The following is a 22,166-nucleotide window of genomic DNA, read 5'->3' on the forward strand; positions in this document are numbered from 1 at the left end:
CGCGGCGTCACAGAGCGCATGCGTGCCGCGGGGGATGCCGGGAGCGCGCAGTGGCGGCAGCAGCGGCGACGGCAGTAACAGCGGCAGCTACAGCGGGGACGCGAGCGGGGCGGTGACGGTGTGGGAGGTGGTCTCACTCTTGGGAAAACTGCTGGGCACCGTCGCCGCGCTGAAGGTGGTTCTGTACCTGCTCCGAGTGTGCTTAGCGATGGCCTGGAAATCCGGCGGCGCCAGCCACTCGGAGCTAATCCACAATCTCCGCAGTAAGTGCCACCTCCGCCCGTTGTAGGGCAGCTAGGGCAGGCTGGGCCTGGACCGGGTCCCCCTGGGCCGTCTGGAACGTTCTGTCTGCCCCCGCGCGCCTGTTGGAGGGCTTCGGCGCAGAGTTGCCCCAGTAGTCCCGAACGGCGTGCGCTTGCAATCGCCTCCCTCGGGACCTGTCACTCGTCGACGACGTGCACTGGAAGGGGAGAAAAAGAGCCAGGGGCCGCTGGTGGTGGGGGCAGGGGCAGTCGTCTCCCTGCAGGCCCTGGGGGAGGGAGTGCAGTACAGGTGGTGCTGCTGTCACTCAGGTCCGCGTCCGGGTCCGGCTTGTGAGGGGCGTGCCTTCGGGGTGGGAGCGTGTGGGCTAGGCCTTGTAGAGAGAGTGGGCTGGCGCTCAGGAGACCCCACGCTCGTCCCCTGCATTTTTCTCACCTTCCTCCTCCATAATCAACCTCACTGCGAGCTTTCCCTCTTATGCAGCCTCCCCCGCCCTCGGTTTTTTCCCCTGGAGGGAGATGCCACCGTCTGATACAGGCGAGGGGAGGAAGATGAGAGTATTGCCATTGCAGATGCTGGGAGAAATTTCTCGGGCGGCTGTCCAGTGGAAAGCTCCGTAGGGGGCGGAGAAAGAACAGAGGATGCTGTTCCTGAGAGACTTGTGTTTCAGGAGCCTTTACAGGTCCTGGATCAACAAAGGGTTGCGTGTCTAATGTTCCAACTTTTTTCAGGGCTACCATAGGCTTTAAAAACCTTGTATGGAGTTTCTTTATATCACTCTCTTACTGTATTCCTTCTTCTGATGATAATTTTAGGGTAGGATGATTGCTGTGTCACTTTCTTTTTTTAAATCGAAATATAGCGTCCCCGTTTTGTTGGGAGACTACAAGGGCCACAGTCTATAATAATCTCACTGGTCAGAATTTATAACACTCTTTGCTACTAACTGCAGTAATCATATCTTGCCACATGGTATTTTTAATTGTCCTGTGTTACTTAGCTTTTCATGTGTTTGTCTTATCTCCCAACTCGATTTGTAATTTCCTTAAGGGCTGGCACCATTAAAATTTTTTTTTGGCCGGGCTCGTTGGCATGCCTGTAATCGAGCGCTTTGGGAGGCCAAGGCGGGTGGATTACCTGAGTTCAGGAGTTCGAGACCAGCCAGGCCGACATGATGAAACCCTGTCTCTACTAAAAATACAAAAATTAGCCGGAGGTGGTGGTGCCTGCCGGTAATCCCAGCTGCTTGAGAGGCTGAGGCAGGAGAATCGCTGGAACCTGGGAGGCAGAGGTTGCAGTGTGAGCCAAGATCTTACCACTGCACTCCAGCCTGGGCAACAAGGGCAGAAACTCCATCTCAAAAAAAGAAAAAATTTTTTAAACTTCTCTAAGAATTTAATAGTCATCCCTTTTTTTCATAAATGCCCATTAAGTGTCCATTATATGCCTAAATCTGTGCTAGACAGACCAAGGTGGCTGAAAGAAATTAGGAGTGCTGTTTGGCACATGGTTGGTACTTTTTTTTCTTTTTTGAGACGGAGTCTCGGTCTGTAGCCCAGACTGGAGTGCAATGGCACAGTCTTTAGTCACGCAACCTCCGCCTCCTAGGTTCAAACAATTGTCCTGTCTCAGCCTCCCGAGTAGCTGGGACTACAGGCGCCTGCCAGCACGCCTGGCTAATTTTTGTATTTTTAGTAGAGAAGGGGTTTCACTATGTTGGCCAGGCTGGTGTCGAACTCCTGACCTCGTGTTCCGCCCACCTTGGCCTCCCAAAGTGCTGGGATTATAGGCGTGAGCCACCGTGCGTGGCCAGTATTTAATATATTAGTCATTTTCAATTTTTTTTGGTGGGGGGACAATACTTAATGTGGAAACTGACTCTTTAGTGTTTGGTAACAGAGAATGTTTGTTTATTTTTTTTGACAGAGTTTCACTGTCACCCAGGTTGGAGTGCAGTGGCGTGAGCTTGGCTCACTGCAACCCCTGCTTTTCGTGCTCAAGCGATTTTCCCACTGCAGCCTCCTGAGTACAGGGGTGCCACCATGCCAGGCCATTTTTTGTAGGTTTTTTTCTTTTTCTGATAGTTTATGAGATGGGGTCTTGCTATGTTGCCCAGGCTGGTCTTTAACTCCTGGACTCAAACGATTTGTTGGACTCAGACTCCCAAAATTTTGGGATTACAGGGGTGAGCCACCACATCTGGCCATGGTGAATGTTTAGATGTTAACTTTTTTTTTTTGAGACGGAGTTTTGCTCTTGTTGCCCAAGTGGAGTGGAGTGCAATGGTGCAATCTTGGCTCACTGCAACCTCTGCCTCCTGGGTTCAAGCAATTATTTTGCCTCAGCCTCCTGAGTAGCTGGGATTACAGGTGCGCGCCACCACCCGGCTAATTTTTTGTATTTTTAGTAGAAACAGGGTTTCACCGTGTTAGCCAGGCTGGTCTCAAACTCTTGACCTAAGGTGATCTGCCTGCTTCGGCCTGTCAAAGTGTTTGAATTACAGGCGTGAGCCACTGCGCCCAGCCTAGATGTCAATGTTTTGTCAAGCATTGTCAGGTTCATTTTATGGAATGATGCTTGATTGGAAATGGACATTTATGTGGTACAACAGTAGTATGAAGTATGATTTGGGTTCTCGTGGATGGCACATAAGCTTAATATGTTGTAAATATTTTTATGAAATCCCTTAACATGATCTCAGTGCCTCCTATTGCAGTATATGTACCTGGAACATTTTGTACCCAAATTGTGATTAAGTAATTTTCCAACAGTAGATTATCATAGTAGGCACTTGGCTGTGGCAGAAATTTGTAATCAATCAGGCTCTTAAAGTCTCTCCTTTTTGGGCCAAATTTGTGGTAAGCCAAGACTAGATAGATCTTTTCCCAGTGGTTTTATAATCACTTTAATGTATTACATTACTGTTCTTAGCTGAAATTTCTAAGAATGTTTTTCTGTCAGAAAATTTAATAAGGAATATTTAGCATACATAGATGTTGATTTTGCAAATAGTTTAATACTAGATTTATGATTGTTAAGAGGAATTTAGAGTAGTATAGTTGTTTAGCTTCTTTTGTAACACTTGTGCAACTTTAGTTTCAACTTCTTGCTGAGGTAATTCTAGCTAATAGATTTCTTTTTGTTAGCTTATTATAAAAGTAATATTTGCTCATGTGAAAATTGCAATTGATATAAAATTTGAAAATACTGCCTTCCTTCCTCATTATTCTACTGTGTATATTCTGTCTAAGTTAAAGGTTTTTAATTGAAATCTTAGAAAAATATAAAAATGTGATTATGTTGATGTTGAAATGAAAAGGGGCCTGCTTACTAGAAGAGGAAGGAAATTACAGTTTTAATTTTTTTTTTTTTTTTTTTTTTGGAGACAGTTTCGCTCTTGTTGCCCAGGCTGGAGTGCAATGGTGCGATCTCGGCTCACCACAACCTCCACCTCCCGGGTTCAAGCTGTTGTCCCGCCTCAGCCTCCCAAGTAGCTGGGATTACAGGCATGTGCCACCACGCCCAGCTAATTTTGCATTTTTAGTAGAGATGAGGTTTCTCCATGTTGGTCAGGCTGGTCTTGAACTCCCAACCTTAGATGATTCGCCTGCCTCAGCCTCCCAAAGTGCTGGGATTAAAGGTGTGAGCCACCGTGCCTGGCCAATGGTTTTTTTTGTTGTTGTTGTTTTGTTTATTTTTAAGAAGTGAAGCTTAATATAATTTGTTAAGAATATTTTGTTTTCCTTTTGTATTAGAATCCATCATAACAGCAATATGGTTGTATGATTTCATAGTTGATGCATCATTTATAGAATATTTCAGATTGTAATGGTAGATTTCTTATGTCATGGCTTATATCATAACTGCTCTTAAGTAACTTAGAACAGTGACTAAAACTTGAGCATGTTTCAAAATCTCCTGGATCACCTGGAGAGCTTGTCAAAACACAGATTGTTGGAGCTTGAGAATATGTATTTCTAACAGATTTGTAAATGGTGCCAGTGCTGGTCCAGGGACTACATTTTCAGAACCAGTAACATGTAGAATTGAAAATTATAAGGTTGAATTCTGCCAGCATTTCAGCTAAATCAGTGTTATGCTTTAGAATAATGTTTTAGAAAAAGCCGATAGCAGTCTTGCCCTATAGAGTGCTTGGTGATGTTCTCTATATTGTCCAGTGTGGTAGCTACTAACTCCGTGTGGCATTTAACATTTGAAATGCGGACAACTGAAGAACTGAAATTCGATTCTTTTTTAAAATTAACTTAATGAAATAATCATATGTATCTAGTAGTTACCATATTGGACAGCACAGGTCTCTAGAAATGAAAAATACAATTATTTTATGATTATGGACTGGTAATGTGCTCATGAAACAAATTAGCTTAATTTAAAACAACTATGAGCCTGCTTAATCCAGGGAATGTGACTATTTAAATAATGTTTATATTAAAGTTAACTTCCTACTTGTATTGAGATAATTTCAAGCCATGGTAAAATTTAGGAAGATACCCAGAGTAGTTGAGGTGATGTTCTGGAGCAGAGGTATTTAAACCAGAGGGTTTGTGGGAAGTTAACTTAATGGATAGGCTTTAAATGCTATACAGTAGTCCCTCCCTTATCCCATGGTTTTGCTTTCTGAAGTTTCAGTTACCCCAAGTCAATTGAGGTCTGAAAATATTAAATGGAAAATTCCTGAAATAAGCAATTCATGAGTTTTAAATTGTGTGCCATTCTGAGTAGCATGAGGAACTCTCTGGATGTCCCACTTCATCCTGCCCGTGACATGAATCATCCCTTTGTTCAGCATATCCATGCTGTCTACACTACCTGCCCGTTTGTCACTTAGTAGCCTATTTGGTTAGCAGTGACTGTCACAGTATCACAGGGCTTGTGTCCAAAAAATCCTTATTTTACTTAATAATGGACCCAAAGTGCAAGAATAATGGTGCTGGCATGTAATTATACTTGTTCTATTTTATTATTCATTATTTTTGTTAATTTCTTAATTGTGCCTAATTTATAAACTAAACTTTATTATAGGTATGTTATATATAGGAAGCAAACAACATACAGATGGTCCCTGACTTAACAGTGGTTTGACTTACAAGTTTTTTACTTTACTGGATGTGAACCTGTCATAAGGGACATAAACCTGTTATAAGTTAAGGAGGGCTGAGTGCGGTGGCTCACACCTGTAATCTCAGAACTTTGGGAGTCTGAGGCAGGAGGATCGCTTCAATCCAGGAGTTCGAGACCAGCCTAGGCAACATAGTGAGAATAACATTTGTCATTTTCTCTACAAAAAATAAACAAAAGTAGCTGGGCGTTGTGGTGCATGCCTATAGTCTCAGCTACATGGGAGGCTGAGATGGGAGGATCACTTGAGCCCGAGAGGTTGAGGGTACAGTAAGCCACAATCATGTCACTGCACTCAAGCCTGGGTGGTGGAGCAATACCTTGTCTCCAAAAATAATAATAATTACAAAAAAATGTTGAGCATCTGTATGGGCTATATGGGCTTTGGTACTGTATATGGTTTCAGGTATCTATTAAGGGTCTTGGACTGTATTCCCTGCGGATAAAGGGAAACTACTGTACTGACCACTGAAAGCAATTAAGTTCTTTTATCTATTTTTATTTGTAAAAATAATTCAGTCCATTCCCCTAATACGTCAATTATTTCTACTTATGTTTCTTTTGCATTCTTGACTTTGTCACTTTATATATATAATGTTTATAGAATTTGTCATTCAGTCAGCTGATATTTGAGTGCTTTCTATATGACAGGCACTGAGGATACAGCAGTGAACAAAACAAACATCCACTCCCTCTTGTAGCTTCTAGTGGGAGCAGCCAAGTATAGTATGTCACATGATAAGTGATAAAGTAGGGAGGGAGGACAGAGTGTGTAGGGCAGTAGGTTTATAGTTGTAGAGAAGGCCTCAGTAAGGTATCATTTGACCAAAGACTTGCTGGAGGAGTAGACACAGATCATGCAGGTAGACTTGGGATAAGCATTCCAGGCAGAAGAAATAGCGAATTCCAGATTTGGATTTAGGGTGTGGGAGAAAGATTGGAGGCAAGGATCCAGCACCAGGGTTTTAGGTCTTGGCAACTGGAATGATTTGCCATATTCTAAATTGGAAATGGTGAGTGAGTGAGCAGCCACGTTTATTCTGTGAGGAGGGGACTGTGAGAGATCAGGAGATTATTTTGAGGAATGCTTTTCTTATAAGACATTTAAGTCAAGATCTTTAGTAGGCATTTGAATATGCAAGAATTATGATGATTTGTAGTTTTTATATCCTAAAAGCATTTACTTTTGTAAATAAGGAAATTATTTTCTAATTCTATCTACAGCACCAGTTCTTAGCCACTAGTAGGTGTTGCTACTAGAAAAGAGCACTTATTGTTTCCTTTTTTTTTTTTTTTTTGAGACAGAGCCTCTCTCTGTCGCCCAAACCTCCAGCTGCAGTGGCGTGATCTTGGCTCACTGCAACCTTTGTTTCCCGGGTTCAAGCGATCCCCCCACCTCAGCCTCCTGAGTAACTGGGACTACAAGTGCACACCACCATGCCTGGCTATTTTTTTTTTTTTTTTGGTAGAGATGGGGTTTCACCACGTTGCCTAGGCTGCTCTAGAACCCCTGGGCTCAAATGATCCACCCGCCTCCGTCTCCAATAATGCTGGGATTACAAGCATAAGCCACTGCGACCACCCAGCATTTAGTCTTAATATTCCATTACTTTTGTATGTACATGGGAAAAATAAAACCAGCTAGTAAAATCCTAAGAAATTGGGGCCTTGGAGTCCAGAATATACCTTCTCATTTTGACTTATTTTAAGCCAGTCTTATGGATAGGTACTAGTAAGTAAACTTAAAATCCTGTGTGTATGTTTAAATTTAAATTATATAAAAATAAATAAAATTGGCTGGGTGTGGTGGCTCATGCCTATAATCCTAGCACTTTGGGAGGCTAAGGTGGGTGGATCGCCTGAGGTCAGGAGTATGAGATCAGCCTGGCCAACAACGCGAAACCCCATCTCTACTAAAAATACAAAAATTAGCTGGGCATGGTGGCAGGAGTCTATAATCCCAGCTACTCGGAGGCTGAGGCAGGAGAATCGCTTGAACCCAGGGGACGGAGGTTGCAGTGACCCGAGATCACTCCATTGCACTCCAGCCTGGGTGAAAGAGTGAAACTGTCTCAAATAATTAAATAAATAAATAAAATTAAAAATTTTTATCTTTAGTCATACTAGCCACATTTCAAGAGCTCAGTAGCCACATGGAGTTAGTGACCACCCTGTTGGACAGTGCAGATAGAGAACAGATCTGCCATCACTGAAGGTGCTTTTGGATTGCAGTAGATCTTGATGCTTGGCTGTGTTACATTCTAGTTAATAAGATCTTAGGCTGTAGGAGGGGAAAGATTCAATTGTGCTGTTACAAAAATATTTTTATTAATACTATATTTAGCTTTGGTTAAATGCTTTCAGGGTGGCAGTGTAAAACTAAAGATTATCGGATAAGGGCGATGAAGATAACAAGAGGATCAGCATCTTACATGGTGCTTTGAAGGGATTGAGGTGGTTTGGTTTAGCAAAGGCTTTATGGAGCAGTGGTGTTTAAATGTGAAGAAATGTCATGTAGTAGAGGGTCAAGCCAGGACAAATGGGAGGCAGATTTTGGCTCATTATAAGTAAGTATTCAGAAGGCTATCCTAACAATCAAAGAGTTGGCTTTGAAAAAGTGTTTTCTGTCACCGAATATGTTGAAGCAAAGAATGGTTGACCATTTCACTGTAAGGGATCTTGTAGAAGGGATTTTGTCATCAGATTTGAATGTACGCTAGATCTCTAAGAACCCTTCCAAATCCAAGATTCTGTGATTTCACCCCCCCCCCCCAGTGGTCCTTTGTACCTATATTTTATGATTTTAAAAAATGTTTTATATTATTTTTTGAGACAGAGTCTCTGTTGCCCAAGCTGGTGTGCAGTGGCGTGATCTCGGCTCACTGCAACCTCCGCCTCTCTGGTTCAAGTGATGCCTTAGCCTCCCAAGTAGCTGGGACTACAGGCATGTGCCACCATACCCAGCTAATTTCTGTACTTTTTGTAGAGATGGGGTTTCACCATGTTGGCCAGGATGGCCTCGAACTCCTGACCTCAAGTGATCTGCCCGACTTGGCCTCCCAAAGTGCTAGGATTACAGGAATGAGCCACTGCGCCCGACCAATTTTTTTTTTTTTTTTTTTTTTTTTGAGACGGAGTCTCGCTGTGTCGCCCAGGCTGGAGTGCAGTGGCCGGATCTCAGCTCACTGCAAGCTCCGCCTCCCGGGTTCCTGCCATTCTCCTGCCTCAGCCTCCCGAGTAGCTGGGACTATAGGCGCCGCCACCTCGCCCGGCTAGTTTTTTGTATTTTTTAGTAGAGACGGGGTTTCACCGTGTTAGCCAGGATGGTCTCGATCTCCTGACCTCGTGATCCGCCCGTCTTGGCCTCCCAAAATGCTGGGATTACAGGCTTGAGCCACCGCGCCCGGCGGACCAATTTTTTTTTTTCTGTCTTTTTTTTTTTTTTTCCTGAGACAGAGTCTTGCTGTGTTGCCCAGGCTGGAGTGCAATGGTACAATCTCAGCTCACTGCAACCTCCGCCTCCCCGGTTCAAGCAATTCTCCTACCTCAGCCTCCTGAGTAGCTAGGATCACAGGCATGTGCCCCACCACACCTGGCTAATTTTTGTATCTTTAGTAGACAGGGGGTTTCACCATGTTGGCCAGGCTGGTCTCAAACTCCTGACTTTGTGATCTGCCCGCCTCGGCCTCACAAAAGTGCTGGGATTACAGGCCACTGCGCCTGGCCCAATTTTTTTTTTTTTTAAATAGGGTATGGATTGCATGAAATTACTTGTGGAGTGTATGTGTTTTAGTAGCCAGCTACAGAAGTTTAACTTCTAATGTTACCTGCATTTTAAGTTTTGTATAACATTGTAGTTTGTTAGTGATGTAAAGGCATCATCTAAATACTATGTAAATTAAAAGTTATTAAGGTATAGTGAGAGAACCATTTTTTTCCCCCATTGGTTGGCAGAGAAAAGTACATATTTTAAATAATCTCTGGTACTTAGAGAATATGCTTTACCATAACTTGCCATCACATAAAATTCTTCCTTAATTATATTGTGAATTTTTTTTTTCGTTTTTGAGACAGAGCTTTGCTCTTGTTGCCCAGGCTAGAGTGCAGTGGCGCCATCTTGGCTCACCACAACCTTCGCCTCCCGGGTTCAAGTGATTCTCCTACCTCAGCCTCCTGAATAGCTGGGATTACAGGCACGCGCCACCATGCCCAGCTAGTTTTTGTATTTTTAGTGGAGACGGGGTTTCACCAAGTTGGCCAGGATGGTCTCAATCTCTTGACCTCGTGATCTGCCTGCCTCAGCCTCCCAAAATGCTGGGATTACAGGCGTGAGCCACCGTGCCCGGCCATATTGTGAATTTAAAACTAATTACTTTCAGACTTTTTCAGTACAGAAAGTACTTTGGGAGTGTCTCAGCTTCTACTTAGCATCTGTCATGCCTAATGATTCTGAATGGGAAGGAAAAGGTGAAAGTTTTATTAATTTCTTACTGTTTTTCCAGACATGTTGATAGCAGAGAAGAAATGTAGGGTAGGTGATTAACAGCTATCCAAGTCTTATAAACTAATGTAATAAGGTAATTATTTCTTTTATTGAGATGTAACCTTGTAACAAGCTTAGAAAGTTTCTATATGACTTGAAATCCATCTGCAGCTTATTTTCTTTCTTTCTTTCTTTTTTTTTTTTTTTTTTTGAGATGGAGTTTTGTTCTTGTTGCCCAGGCTGGACTGCAATAGCGGGATCGCAATTCACTGCAACCTCTGCCTCCCTTGTTCAAGCGATTCTCCTGTTTCAACCTCCCGAGTAGCAGAGATTACGGGCACCCGCCACCACATCTGGCTAATTTTTATATTTTTAGTAGAGACGGGGTTTAACCATGTTGACCAGGCTGGTCTCAAACTCCTGACCTCAGGTAATCCACCCGCCTCGGCCTCCCAAAGTGTTGGGATTATAGGCGTGAGCCACCGCGCCAGGCCTATTTTCTTACCTGTATTTTCAGTTCTTCATACCAACACAGGCCCTCTTTATTTTTTCATTTCTGCCAGAGTTTTCAGCATTTTTCTGTTCCCCCAGATCGTATATCTTAGAATAATCACTGATTCTTTCAGACTGTCATCAAATTAACTCAGCAGTTCCTACAAATGCCTTTCAAAACCCTCCGTTTCACCTTATTTTCATTGATACCATCCCAGCCCAAGTTCATAGTTGAAACTTAAGAGTAACATACCTGGTGTCTGATTGGTTGTCATACTTTTCAGTTTCCCTCCCTTCAGATCCAATCCATTCTACACATTATACTGATTTTCCTAGTGTACCGATTTCTGTTTTGTCACTTTGCTGCTTAGGTTTCTTAATGCTTACCGTATCAGGTGTAAACACCTTTTGCTTAGCTTTCCAGGCCTTTTTAGAGTCTGACATAGCTTACTCCCATGCTCCAACTCCAGTCCTGTTCTTCAGGCTGGTTTTATTTACCTCTTCATATGCTTTGTGCATGAGGGTACATTGTTCAGTTGCTATAACAAAGACCAAACAATACCTTAAACAAAATAAAAGTTTCTCTCTCCCATATCAATCCAAACAGTTCAAGGCTAATATGGTGGTTCTGTGGCGCTGAGGACCTAGACTCCTCTCTTGTTGCTCTGCTCTTTCCCTCATCTGCAAGGTTAAAGATAGTTTACCTTCACCATTTCCCTCTTCCAGCCAATGAGGACGTAAGCAGGAGAAAAAGGAAAACACCCATTCCTTTTAAGAGCATCATCTGGGCTGGGCACAGTGGCTCACGCCTGTAATCCCAGCACTTTCGGAGGCCGAGGTGGGCGGATCATGAGGTCAGGAGATCAAGACCATCCTGGCCAACATGGTGAAACCCTGTCTCTACTAAAAATACAAAAAATATCTGGGCATGGTGGTGCATGCCTGTAGTCCCAGCTGCTCAGGAGGCTGAGGCAGGACAATTGCTTGAACCAGGGAGTCGGAGGTTGCAGTGAGCCGAGATCGTGCCATGGCACTCCAGCCTGGCAACAGAGCAAGACTCCGGTCTCAAAAAACAAACAAACAAACAAAAAACAAAAAGAGCATGATCTGGAAGTTGTATCCCTAATTTTTACATATGTTCCATTGACAAGAACTTAATTGTAAAGGTTCACATAATCACAGGGAGATTAATTGGGAATGCACCCAAAATAATTCTGTTGCTATATACTGGATTATAGAGGATGCAGGTAAAAAGAAAATTGTGTGTGTGTGTGTGTGTGTGTGTGTGTGTATATATACACATATATAAAACTATGATATAACTATGTGAAGGAAGGGGATAGGTTTGTATTGTGTAAATACTCATCCATCTTGGCGGAAGGTCAGCAGATGATGTCTAAAGTAGATAAAACGCAAAATATATGTATACACACACACACACACACATATACATAAAATAAAATTCTATCACTATGAAAGTAAAGGAGTCCTTGCTGTATCTTGCTAATTGTAAGGGTGGGGGGGGGTGGGGGGGGTGTGTGTATACATATATATACACACATACATACTATCTATGATAGGTTAGGATAATTGAGAATATTAATTTTTAATCAAGTAATATATGTACATATTTAAAAGATACGGAATAAGATGAGCTTATAATGAAAAACAACATTCTTCCCCATTCCCCAACTCATTGCTTAGAGTGCACCACTTTTAACTGTTTTTGGTTCTTGTGATTGCCTTCATATCTTTAAATCATATGCTTAAATTGATGTTTCGTGTTTTATCTACTTTAGATGTCATCTGCTGACCTCCTGCCAAGATGGATGAGTATTTACACAATACAAACCTGTCCCCTTCCTTCATATAGTTATAGTTTTTGGTTCCTCTTTTGTGGTTACCTTTGTAACTTTGAGTAATAGACTTTAACCTCTATTTCTTGTTCCATAATTTATAAACTGACACTACCTCTTAACCCATCTACTTGGTGAGAAAGGGTATTAGGGAGTTCCCGCTCTCATTTCCTAATTGATAGACAGTTCTTTTACATTTTCAGAGTTGATAACATTTACATTTTGTTTTGAGCAGTAAATAAATCTTATGCACTTAATTGTTGATTTCAAAAGTTGAAAGTCAGTAGCCATCATTAATATTTATGACTATATCCATACTTTGCTGAACTATGTAGTGTATTGAGTTTATTCCCTGCCCTTTGTTCCCTGTATTACAGGCTTTTCTACTATTGAAGACTTTCTACTATAAAAAGACTTTATACTATTGAAGGCCTTTCTACTATTGAAGAATGTTTTTCCTTTTTTTTTTTTTTTACCGCTCCATTAGTTGCTTGAAATCTTGCCACATTTTAGTTTTCCTCATATGTAAATCATAACTCTTGTATAGTGTTTTTGTGTTTTTCCTGGAATTTGATTTATCCTCTGTGCCCGTTTTCACCCATGCTTCAATTTGGGAAAAGAAACATTTTTCTTAACATGACCCTAATTTTTTCAAGGTTTTTATTATTTGGCTGATAGCTTGGATTCTATTGCATTATCCTTTTTGAATCCTGTTTTCACTTGAATCATTGCATATTTAGACCAACATTAGCCATTATTATAATCATTTAATTAGGGTCTTTAGACCCTATGATGGCAAGCAGATTGGGTATGGGTGGCTCTCAAGTTGTTCTCTATTTCAAAAAAGCCTAATGGTAATTGCACGTTTACCCCTAACTAGCCTGTGCATGCAAACTAAAACATCAAATTACTTTTCTGTTTGTTAGAAATATTTTAGGGCGCTGGCAGTTGTATATATCATAGATTACCAGTGATAGAAAAATGATTTAATAACTTAGTAAATATATAATAGTTTGGTTTAAGCATCTTTTAAAACATGGGATCCTGGGCAAAAATAAATAATAAGAAAGTTGTGAAAATTTTTGGAAACCACCCAGTAATGCCTAAAAAAGTTTTATTCTGAGCCTTGATGGGTTCAGCTTTTTAATAAATGACTGATGGCATGCTATTAATAACAATTCCGAGTTTTGGTAAATTCCATATGCCTTCATATCTATAGAGCCAAAGAAGCTCACATAAATTTGATAGAAGTATCTTATCGAGCTTGAAGGAAATGATTTCTTTAATTTACTTTGATTTTTAGAATGTACCTCAAGTACAATCTTTAAGATATCACACTTAAGTGTCCATCTAGAGAGGAATGAATACAGTGAATATGATGATGGTTTCAAAAATTGATGAATATTTGGCAGTGTTGAGTGAAGCTGCCTAATCTGAAAAAAATAAGGCTTGAGGTAGTCATGATTTATCTTTATGTAAAAAATAGTTGACCAGATAGAAATTCAATATATTCTTTGTGGCTTCAGAGAATAACACTAAGAGTTTCATGTGAGTGAATTATAAAAAGGGAGATTCATCTTAATACAGAGAAATTGTCTAATAATCGGAATGGTCTGAATGAACTAGTAAGAACCACAATAATGGAACTCTTTTAGAAGAGAATATGGTACCAATTTATGAAGTTAGACTTGATGGCTCCTAAAACCTCTTGTGACCTTGAGAGTCTATGAATCACCCTCTGGAATTTGAATTAATTTCAGGGAAATGAACCACTCAATTATTTTGGGAAATGAAATAGTAGAACTCACTAGGCTATTTTAATATGTTAGTAGCAGTATAGTGAAGTGATGGTAGAAATCTAACATCTTAATTTGAATAACCCTACCTCTTATTTGCTCTGTTATCTTGGACTACATAACTAGTCTTTCTAACCTCAATGTTATGATCTGTCAAATGAAATAATAATAGTGCCTACTTTATAGGCTTGAGACAACCTAAGATTCTGTTTATTAGAACTGTATCTTTCACATAGTAAACATTCAGCAAATATCACTGCTATTATTACTCTGCTTTTAAAACTTAAAAAAAAAAAAATGCTTTCAGGCTAGGGACAGGGGCTCATGCCTGTAATCTAAGCTGAGATGGGAGGATCACTTGAGGCCAGGAATTTGAGACCAGCCTGGGCAACATTGCAAGACCCACTCTCTAAAAAAAAAACTTTTAAAAATTAGCCAAGTGTGCCAAGTGTGGTGGCATGCACATGTAGGCCTAGGTGTTGGGGTGGCTAAGGCAGGAAGAGCACTGGAACTCAGGAGGCTGAGGTTATAGTAAGCTATGATGGTGCCACTGCACTCCAGCCTAGGCAACAAAGCCAGAGCATGACTCTAAAAATAAAAAAATGGGGCTGGGTGCCGTGGCTCACGCCTGTAATCCCAGCACTTTGGGAGGCCGAGGCGGGTGGATCAGAGTTTCACTCTTGTTGCCCAGGCTGGAGTGCAGTGGCGTGATCTTGGCTCACTGAAATCTTCACCTCCCGGGTTCAAGCGATTCTCCTGCCTCAGCCTCCTGAGTAGCTGGGATTACAGGCGCCCACCGCCATACCTGGCTAATATTGTATTTTTAGTAGAGACAGAGTTTCACCATGTTGGTCAGGCTGGTCTCAAACTCCTGACCTCAGGTGATCCATCTGCCTCGTCCTCCCAAAGTGCTCGTATTAAGTGAGCCATCATGCTCAGCAAAAAAAAAAAAAAAATTTAAGGTCAATTAACGACACTATTAAAGGTATAAATACAGACTTTCCAAGTAACAATGAATATTTTTTAAAATCAGCAAAAAAGGCACATCAAATAGAGAAAACAACGTAAATAGTGATAAACTGGAAAAGACAAACTCATATGGTCTTTCCATTTTAAAATATAAATTTTGGATAAATTACCCAAATAGAAAACATTATTTCTACACAAAGAAGCGTAGGCAAGCTACCCAAAAAGGTCATTAGACGAAAACATTGAAAGCATTTTTAAAATTTTTATTTATTTATTTTTTATTTTTTGAGAGAGTCTCGCTCTGTTGCCTAGGTTGGAGTACTGTGGCGCCATCTTGGCTCACTGCAAGCTCTGCCTCCCGGGTTCAAAAAAATTTTTTTTACTATCTGGTTTATCAGTATGAAATGATATCCTTTGATTCCTTCTACTACCTGTACAACAATCAGTGATCTAATTCGACTTTCCCTTTTTTCCTCCTCCCATTGTTTTTAGTTGTATTCTTTCTACTTTGTCAGAGCATACAACATTTAAGTGCTATTATTTCACCCATGTTCCTATCCTTATTTTTGCCTTTGCTATACAATTGCATATGTGTCCTTTGCCAACATATCCCTGGTTATCTCTTGGTTAGATGAAACACATCCTCTAGAAGATTCCTCAGAAAGGGCTTGTGTGTGCAGCATTCTCTGAGTTCCTGCATATTCAAAATGTTTTTTTCCTTCCTATAGCCTTGATATTTGAAGGACAGCTTGGCTGGGTATAAAATCCTTGGCTTACACTTAAAAAAATCAGCTTTATTGAGGCATAAATTATATAAAAATTCACCAGTTATAAGAATACAATTTGAAAAATGTGACAAACAGAATGTGTAACCACCAATTTCATTATGATGTAGAACATGGGTCAGCAAACTACAGGCCACAGACCAAATTTGGCCTGCTGCCTGGTTTTATAAATTTTTATTGGAACACAGCCACACTTTCATTTATATAGTGTTTCTGGCTGTTCTTGCACCACAGTGGCAGTGTTTAGTAGTTGCAACAGAGATGATATGGCTTGCAAATCCTAAAATATTTACTATTTGGATCTTTACAGTTGTTTGCTGATCTCAGGAATAGAATGCTTCTTTCACCCAAAAAGTTTTCTCGTGTCTCTTTGCAATTAATCTCTTCCCTTCTCCTATCTCCTAGCAACTACAGATGGGCCTTCTACCACTATGGTTTTGGCTTTTCTTGAATGTGTTAAAAATTGAATCATATGTAGTCTCCTCACCTGGTTTCTTTCACTTAGATGAGTGCTTTTGAGATTCATTCAAGCCAAGTGTGGTGGCTCACGCCTGTAATCCTAGCACTTTGGGAGGCTGAGGCAGGTGGATCATGAGGTCAGGAGTTCAAGACTAGCCCGGCCAACACAGTGAAACCCCGTCTCTACTAAAAATACCAAACTTAGCTGGGCGTGGTGGCAGGCACTTGTAATCCCAGCTACTTGGGAGGCTGGGGCAGGAGAATCACTTGAACCCAGGAGGCAGGTTGCCATGAGCCAAGATCACGCCACTGCACTCCAGCCTGGGTGACAGAGCTAGACTCCGTCTCAAAAAAAAAAAAAGAAAAAAAGAAAAAAAAGGGATTCTTTCATGTTGGGTAGATCAGTAATTCGCTCCTTTTTTTTTTTTTTTTTTTTTTTTTTTTTTTTTTTTTTGGTAGAGACAGGTTCCCACTATGTTGCTCAGGCTGGTCTTCAACTCTTGGGCTCAAGTGATCCTCCTACCTTGGCCTCCCACAGTGCTGGGATTATAAGCATGAGTCACCGCACCTAGCTGTTCACTTCTTTTTATGGTTGACTTGCACTTTCTTTCCTTGAATTTCTTGAAAATGCTGCTTTATTCTTACTTTGCTTTGAATCTTGCTCTTAATTTTTATTTTTATTTATTGAGACAGGGTCTCACTCTTGTCACCCAGGCTGGAGTGCAGGGCATGATCAGGGCATACTGCATCCTTGACCTCCCAGGCTCAAGCAATCCTCCCACCTCAGTCCCCTGAGTAGCTGGGTCTACGGGTATGCGTCACTACATCCGGCTAATTTTTTAAGTTTTTTTGTAGAGGTGGGGTCTCTTCATGTTGCCCAGGGTGGTCTCGAGCTCCTGGACTCAAGTGATCCACCCACCTTGGCCTTCTAAATTGCTGGGATTACAGACCTGAGACACTGCATCCGGCTTGTTTGTTGCTCTTAAGAAACCTGTGGTGACCTAATTTTTTGTTCATTTGTTTGTTTTGAGATGAAGTCTCGCTCTGTCACCCAGACTGGAGTGCAGTGATGCAGTCTTGGCTCACTGTGACCTCCGCCTCCCAGGTTCAAGCGATTCTCCTGTCTCAGCCTTCTGAGTAGCTGGGATTACAGGTGCACACCACCACACCCGGCTAATGTTTGTATTTTTAGTAGAGACAGGGTTTCGCCATGTTGGCCAGGCTGGTCTTGAACTCCTGACGTCAGGTAATCCACCCACCTTGGCCTCCCAAAGTGCTGGGATTACAGGCATGAGCCACCACACCCGACCTGTTTGTCTGTGTTTTGAGACAGGGTCTTACTCTGTTGCCCAGGCTGGAGTACAGTGACATGATCACGGCTCACTGTAGCCTCAACTTACTGAGCTCAAGTGATCATGCCACCTCAACCTCCAGGTAGCTGGAACCACAGGCACATGGCACCACACTGGCTAGTTTTCGAATTTTTTTAAAGAAATGGGGTCTCCCTATGTTGCCCAGGCTGGTCTTGAGCTCCTAGGCTTAAGCAATCCTTTGGCCTTGACCTCCCAAAGTGCTCAGATTACAGGCATGAGCCACTGTGCCTGGCCTCTAATTTTTAAAATTCTTATTATAATAGGTAATTCGATCTGTTTGTCTTGATTTTTTTTTTTTTTTTTTTTTTGAGCTGGAGTCTCACCCTGTCACTCAGGCTAGAGTGCAGTGGCATGATCTTGACTCACTACAACCTCCGCCTCCCAGGCTCCAACGATCCTCCCACCTTAGCCTCTGAGTAGCTGGGATCACAGAGATGTACCACCATGCTCAGATAATTTTTTTTTTCTTTTTTAATTTTTTTAAAGACAGAGCATTGCTCTGTTGCTTATGCTTGAGTGCAGTGGTGCGATTTCGGCTCACTGCAGCCTTTTCCTCCTGGGTTCAAGCAATTCTTGTGCTTCGGCCTCCTTAGGAACTGGGATTACAGGCATGTGCCACCATGCCCAGCTAATTTTTTTTTTTTTTTTTTTTTTTTTTTTTTGAGACGGAGTCTCGCTGTGTCTCCCAGGCTGGAGTGCAGTGGCGCGATCTCGGCTCACTGCAAGCTCCGCCCCCTGGGTTCACGCCATTCTCCCGACTCAGCCTCCCAAGTAGCTGGGACTACAGGCGCCCGCTACCACGCCCGGCTAATTTTTTTGTATTTTTAGTAGAGACGGGGTTTCACCGTGTTAGCCAGGATAGTCTTGATCTCCTGACCTCGTGATCCACCCGCCTCGGCCTCCCAAAGTGCTGGGATTACAGGCTTGAGCCACCGCGCCCGGCCGCCCAGCTAATTTTTGTATTTTTAGTAGAGATGGGGTTTCGCCACGTTGGCCATGCTGGTCTTGAACTCCTGACCTCAAGTGATCCGCCCGCCTCAGCCTCCCAAAGTGCTAGGATTACAGACGTTAGCCACTGTGCCGGCCCAGCTAATTATTTTTGCCTTGATGTTCTGAGAATTTTTTTCCTTTGCTTTAAAATCTAATAGTTTCATTAGAATGTATTTTGAAGTTAGTTTTTCCTGGTAATATGTTTACTTCCTGGCACATTTTCTTAGAATATAGTTTTAAATACAGGTTTTGTTTAATCAGCAGAAATGTATTTATTTGCATTTAGTTTTCTTTTTATATTAGTTTTGAATGGCGTTGGTTTGAATTTTTTTTTTCTTTTTCCCACTTTTAGGCATTTTGTGGACAGAGTTCATGTGTACCCCCTCCTGTTAGTATAGCGCCCTGCACCTTCTTTAATGGATGATGATATTGGTAGTGGGGAGGAAAACGGGAGTTAGCACATATTTGTGCATGATTCTTTTTTTTTTTTTTTTTTTTTTTTTGACACAGAGTCTTACTCTCTCGCTCAGGCTGGAATTCAGTGGCACGATCTTGGCTCACTGCAACCTCTGCCTCCGGGTTCAAGCAATTCTCCTGTCTCAGCCTCCTGAGTAGCTGGGATTACAGGTGTGCGCCACCACACCTGGCTAATTTTTGTATTTTTATTAGAGATGGGGTTTCACCATGTTGGACAGGCTGGTCTCAAACTCCTAACCTTAAGTGATTTGCCCGCCTGGGCCTCCCAAAGTGCTGGAATTACAGTTGTGAGCTACCGTGCCCAGCCTTGAGACAGGGTCATGCTTTCTCACCCAGGCTGGAGTGCAGTGGTATGATCATACCTCACTATAACCTCAAACTCCTGGGTTCAATTAATTCTCCCACCTCAGCCTCCTGAGTATTTATGACAACACACTTGTGCCATGATGCCCAGCTGATTAAATTTTTTTTTTTTTTTGTAGAGACGAGGCTTTACTATGTTGCCTTGCCTCGTCTCAAGCCCCTGGGCTCAAGCTATCCTCCCTCACTGGCCTCCCCAAGCTTTGAGATTACAGGCGTGGGCCGCTGCATCCGGCCTTAAACTCAAATAACTAATTGTTGGGGAAGGCAAATATATTTTATTGATCTTGCTTTCCTTCTTGAGAAATTCACTTCTCCTGGCTCTACAACAGTATGGTCGTATCTTCATCCTGCCTCTGTGACTGCTCCTCATCTTTGATGACTCTGTTTCTTTTGCGTATCTTTTAGATGTTGGCTTTGTTTGTCTTCTCTATTTATTCTCTGGCCACTTTGAATTCACTTTGGTTGTTTCAGTTGCCATCCATAATAAATAGAAATCTTAATATCTATTCTAGATCTCTTTCCTGAGCTCCAGATCCATGTGTCCAGCTGACTACAGAGTATCTCCAGTTGTATGATCTGAAGCCGCTAACTGAATAGATAACTTACCTTTTTACCCCTTAACTTTGATCCTTCTACAGGATTTCTTAAATCGGTAAATGGCATCAGCATCTCAACGATTACCCCCACTCCCACCCCCAAATCCAGTCAGTCAGGTATATATTACCTACCAAATATAACTCATTATCCTACTTTTCTGTGTCCTTGCTGTTGCTGAAGACTAGGTTGGGCCCGGCGCTGTGGCTCATGCCTGTAGTACAGCTTTGGGAGGCTGAGGTGGGTGGATCATGAGGTCAGGAGATGAAGGCCAGCCTGGCTAACACAGTGAAACCCCATCCCTACTGAAAATACAAAAAATTAGCTGGGCGTGGTGGCGAGTGCCTGTAGTCCCAGATACTGGGGAGACTGAGGCAGGAGAATGGCGGGAACCCAGGAGGTGGAGCCTGCAGTGAGCCAAGATGGAGCCACTGCACTCCAGCCTGGGGGACAGAGCCAGATTCTGTCTCAAAAAAAAAAAAAAAGAAACCAGGTTGCTGTTACCTAGTCCATTGCAACAACTTCCAATCATTCTCTCTTCCAGTTCAGTCTCTACAGCATAACTGGTGTAATCATTCTAAAATACGTCTGATCGTGTCTTTCTCTTCTGAAAATATTTGCCTCATTTGTTTCAGAAAACGGAATCATCAAGACAGATAAAGTATTTGAAGTGATGCTAGCTACAGACCGCTCTCACTATGCAAAATGTAACCCTTACATGGATTCTCCACAATCAATAGGTAAGCTTTAGATTTCTGAAAACATCACATTTTTCATCATTTACTTTATGATTTTGGTAAGTAGAAAAAGCCTGGGACACAGATATTTATCTATTATTACCTTCTTAATTTGAATTTTATGACTCAGCAAGTTTCATAATCCCAAACGTGCCTATTTTAATAAAATTATGTATGTTTTTCTGTTTTCTGTTTTCTCAAACAATGTATACATAGTATAAAGAATTAAAAACATTTTTTGAAATAAAATATTTTAGTGAAAAAAACCTTTTTTTTCTGGAGATGGAGTCTCACTCTGTCACCCAGTCTGGAGTGCAGTGGCGCAATCTCAGCTCACTGCAGCCTCCGCCTCCTGGGTTCAAGCAATTCTCCTGCCTCAACCTCCTGAGTAGCTGGGATTACAGGCGCATGCCATCACACCCGGCTAATTTTTTGTATTTTAGTAGAGACGAGGTTTCAACATGTTGCCCAGGCTGGTCTCGGAACTCCTGAACTCGGGCAATCCACCCACCTTGGCCTCCCAAAGCTCTAAGATTACAGGCATGAGCCACCACACCCTGCTGTAAAACAAAAACAACTTTTAATGAAAACTTAAAGTATTAGCTGAGTTCTGAGTTTTCTTGAGGGGCCTTCGTGTTGACTAGAGATTAGTTTTCAGGTTAGGATTAATTTTTTAAATCAATATTTAAATCAGTAAGTGTGCTTAAGTTATTACTGACTTATCTGCTTTATTTGCCCTGCTTTTTTGGCTTGTGTTTGTTTTTAGAAAGTCCTGTATTTAACTGCTTCTCCTGAAGCAGGTTTTGCTGAACTGCTGAGCCTTGGCAGTGGGCGCCTTTGAGGCTTAGAAGTGCCTCAGGATTGTGTCAGTCGGATGCCATGCTATCTTCTTTTGAAGCACTATAACAGTCAGCAGAGAAGATCCTGGGGAGCTTCTGAACCCCGAAGGCACCTGCTACCACCGCTCAGTGAAACTTGCTTCAGAGGCGGAAAGAAGCAGGTAAATAAGTTTTGAGAAAGCAACACCAGAGGAAAAGAAACTAAAAGTTAAGAACTATGAAAAGATTGTGTGAATTAACATTAGATGATAAGATAAAGAATAAAATGAAGTAGTTTATTGGTCTTTTAAGCTACTTTTTCAGTTATTCTAGTTTTATTTTGACAGAAATATGAAGCAATTTCATTTTGCACAGACTTTGTATACCTATTACACATGAAAGCTTATTTTTAAAAAACAATCTGAAGGAAAAACAAGCCAAAAATATATCAACTCTCAACTTACTGAAATTCTTCCTTTCTTAGCTGACTCTACAGGAGAAGAAATTTTTAGCTGCCGTACTTGAGAGGGACTGTTTTACTACATGAGCACATTACCCTTTGGCATGATTATAT

General features: G+C 41.8%; 1 protein-coding gene across 5 annotated transcripts in view; it reads left to right on the forward strand.

The window, feature by feature from the left end:
- LOC105489009 (protein-L-isoaspartate (D-aspartate) O-methyltransferase) overlaps window positions 1-22,166 on the forward strand; it is a 64,616-nt gene that overhangs the window by 3,812 nt on the left and 38,638 nt on the right. For 4 of the 5 annotated variants that reach the window (XM_011753575.2, XM_011753574.2, XM_071096596.1 and 1 more), the window contains exons 1-2: window positions 1-263; window positions 20,673-20,777. In XM_011753575.2, the coding sequence (XP_011751877.1) occupies window positions 35-263; window positions 20,673-20,777 (334 nt within the window). In that variant the 5' untranslated portion in view covers window positions 1-34. The remainder of the gene's footprint in view (window positions 264-20,672; window positions 20,778-22,166) is intronic. The other variant, XM_071096597.1, reaches the window with a different exon arrangement.

This window comes from Macaca nemestrina, chromosome 5 (assembly GCF_043159975.1).
Source record: "Macaca nemestrina isolate mMacNem1 chromosome 5, mMacNem.hap1, whole genome shotgun sequence".
Lineage (NCBI taxonomy): Eukaryota > Metazoa > Chordata > Mammalia > Primates > Cercopithecidae > Macaca > Macaca nemestrina.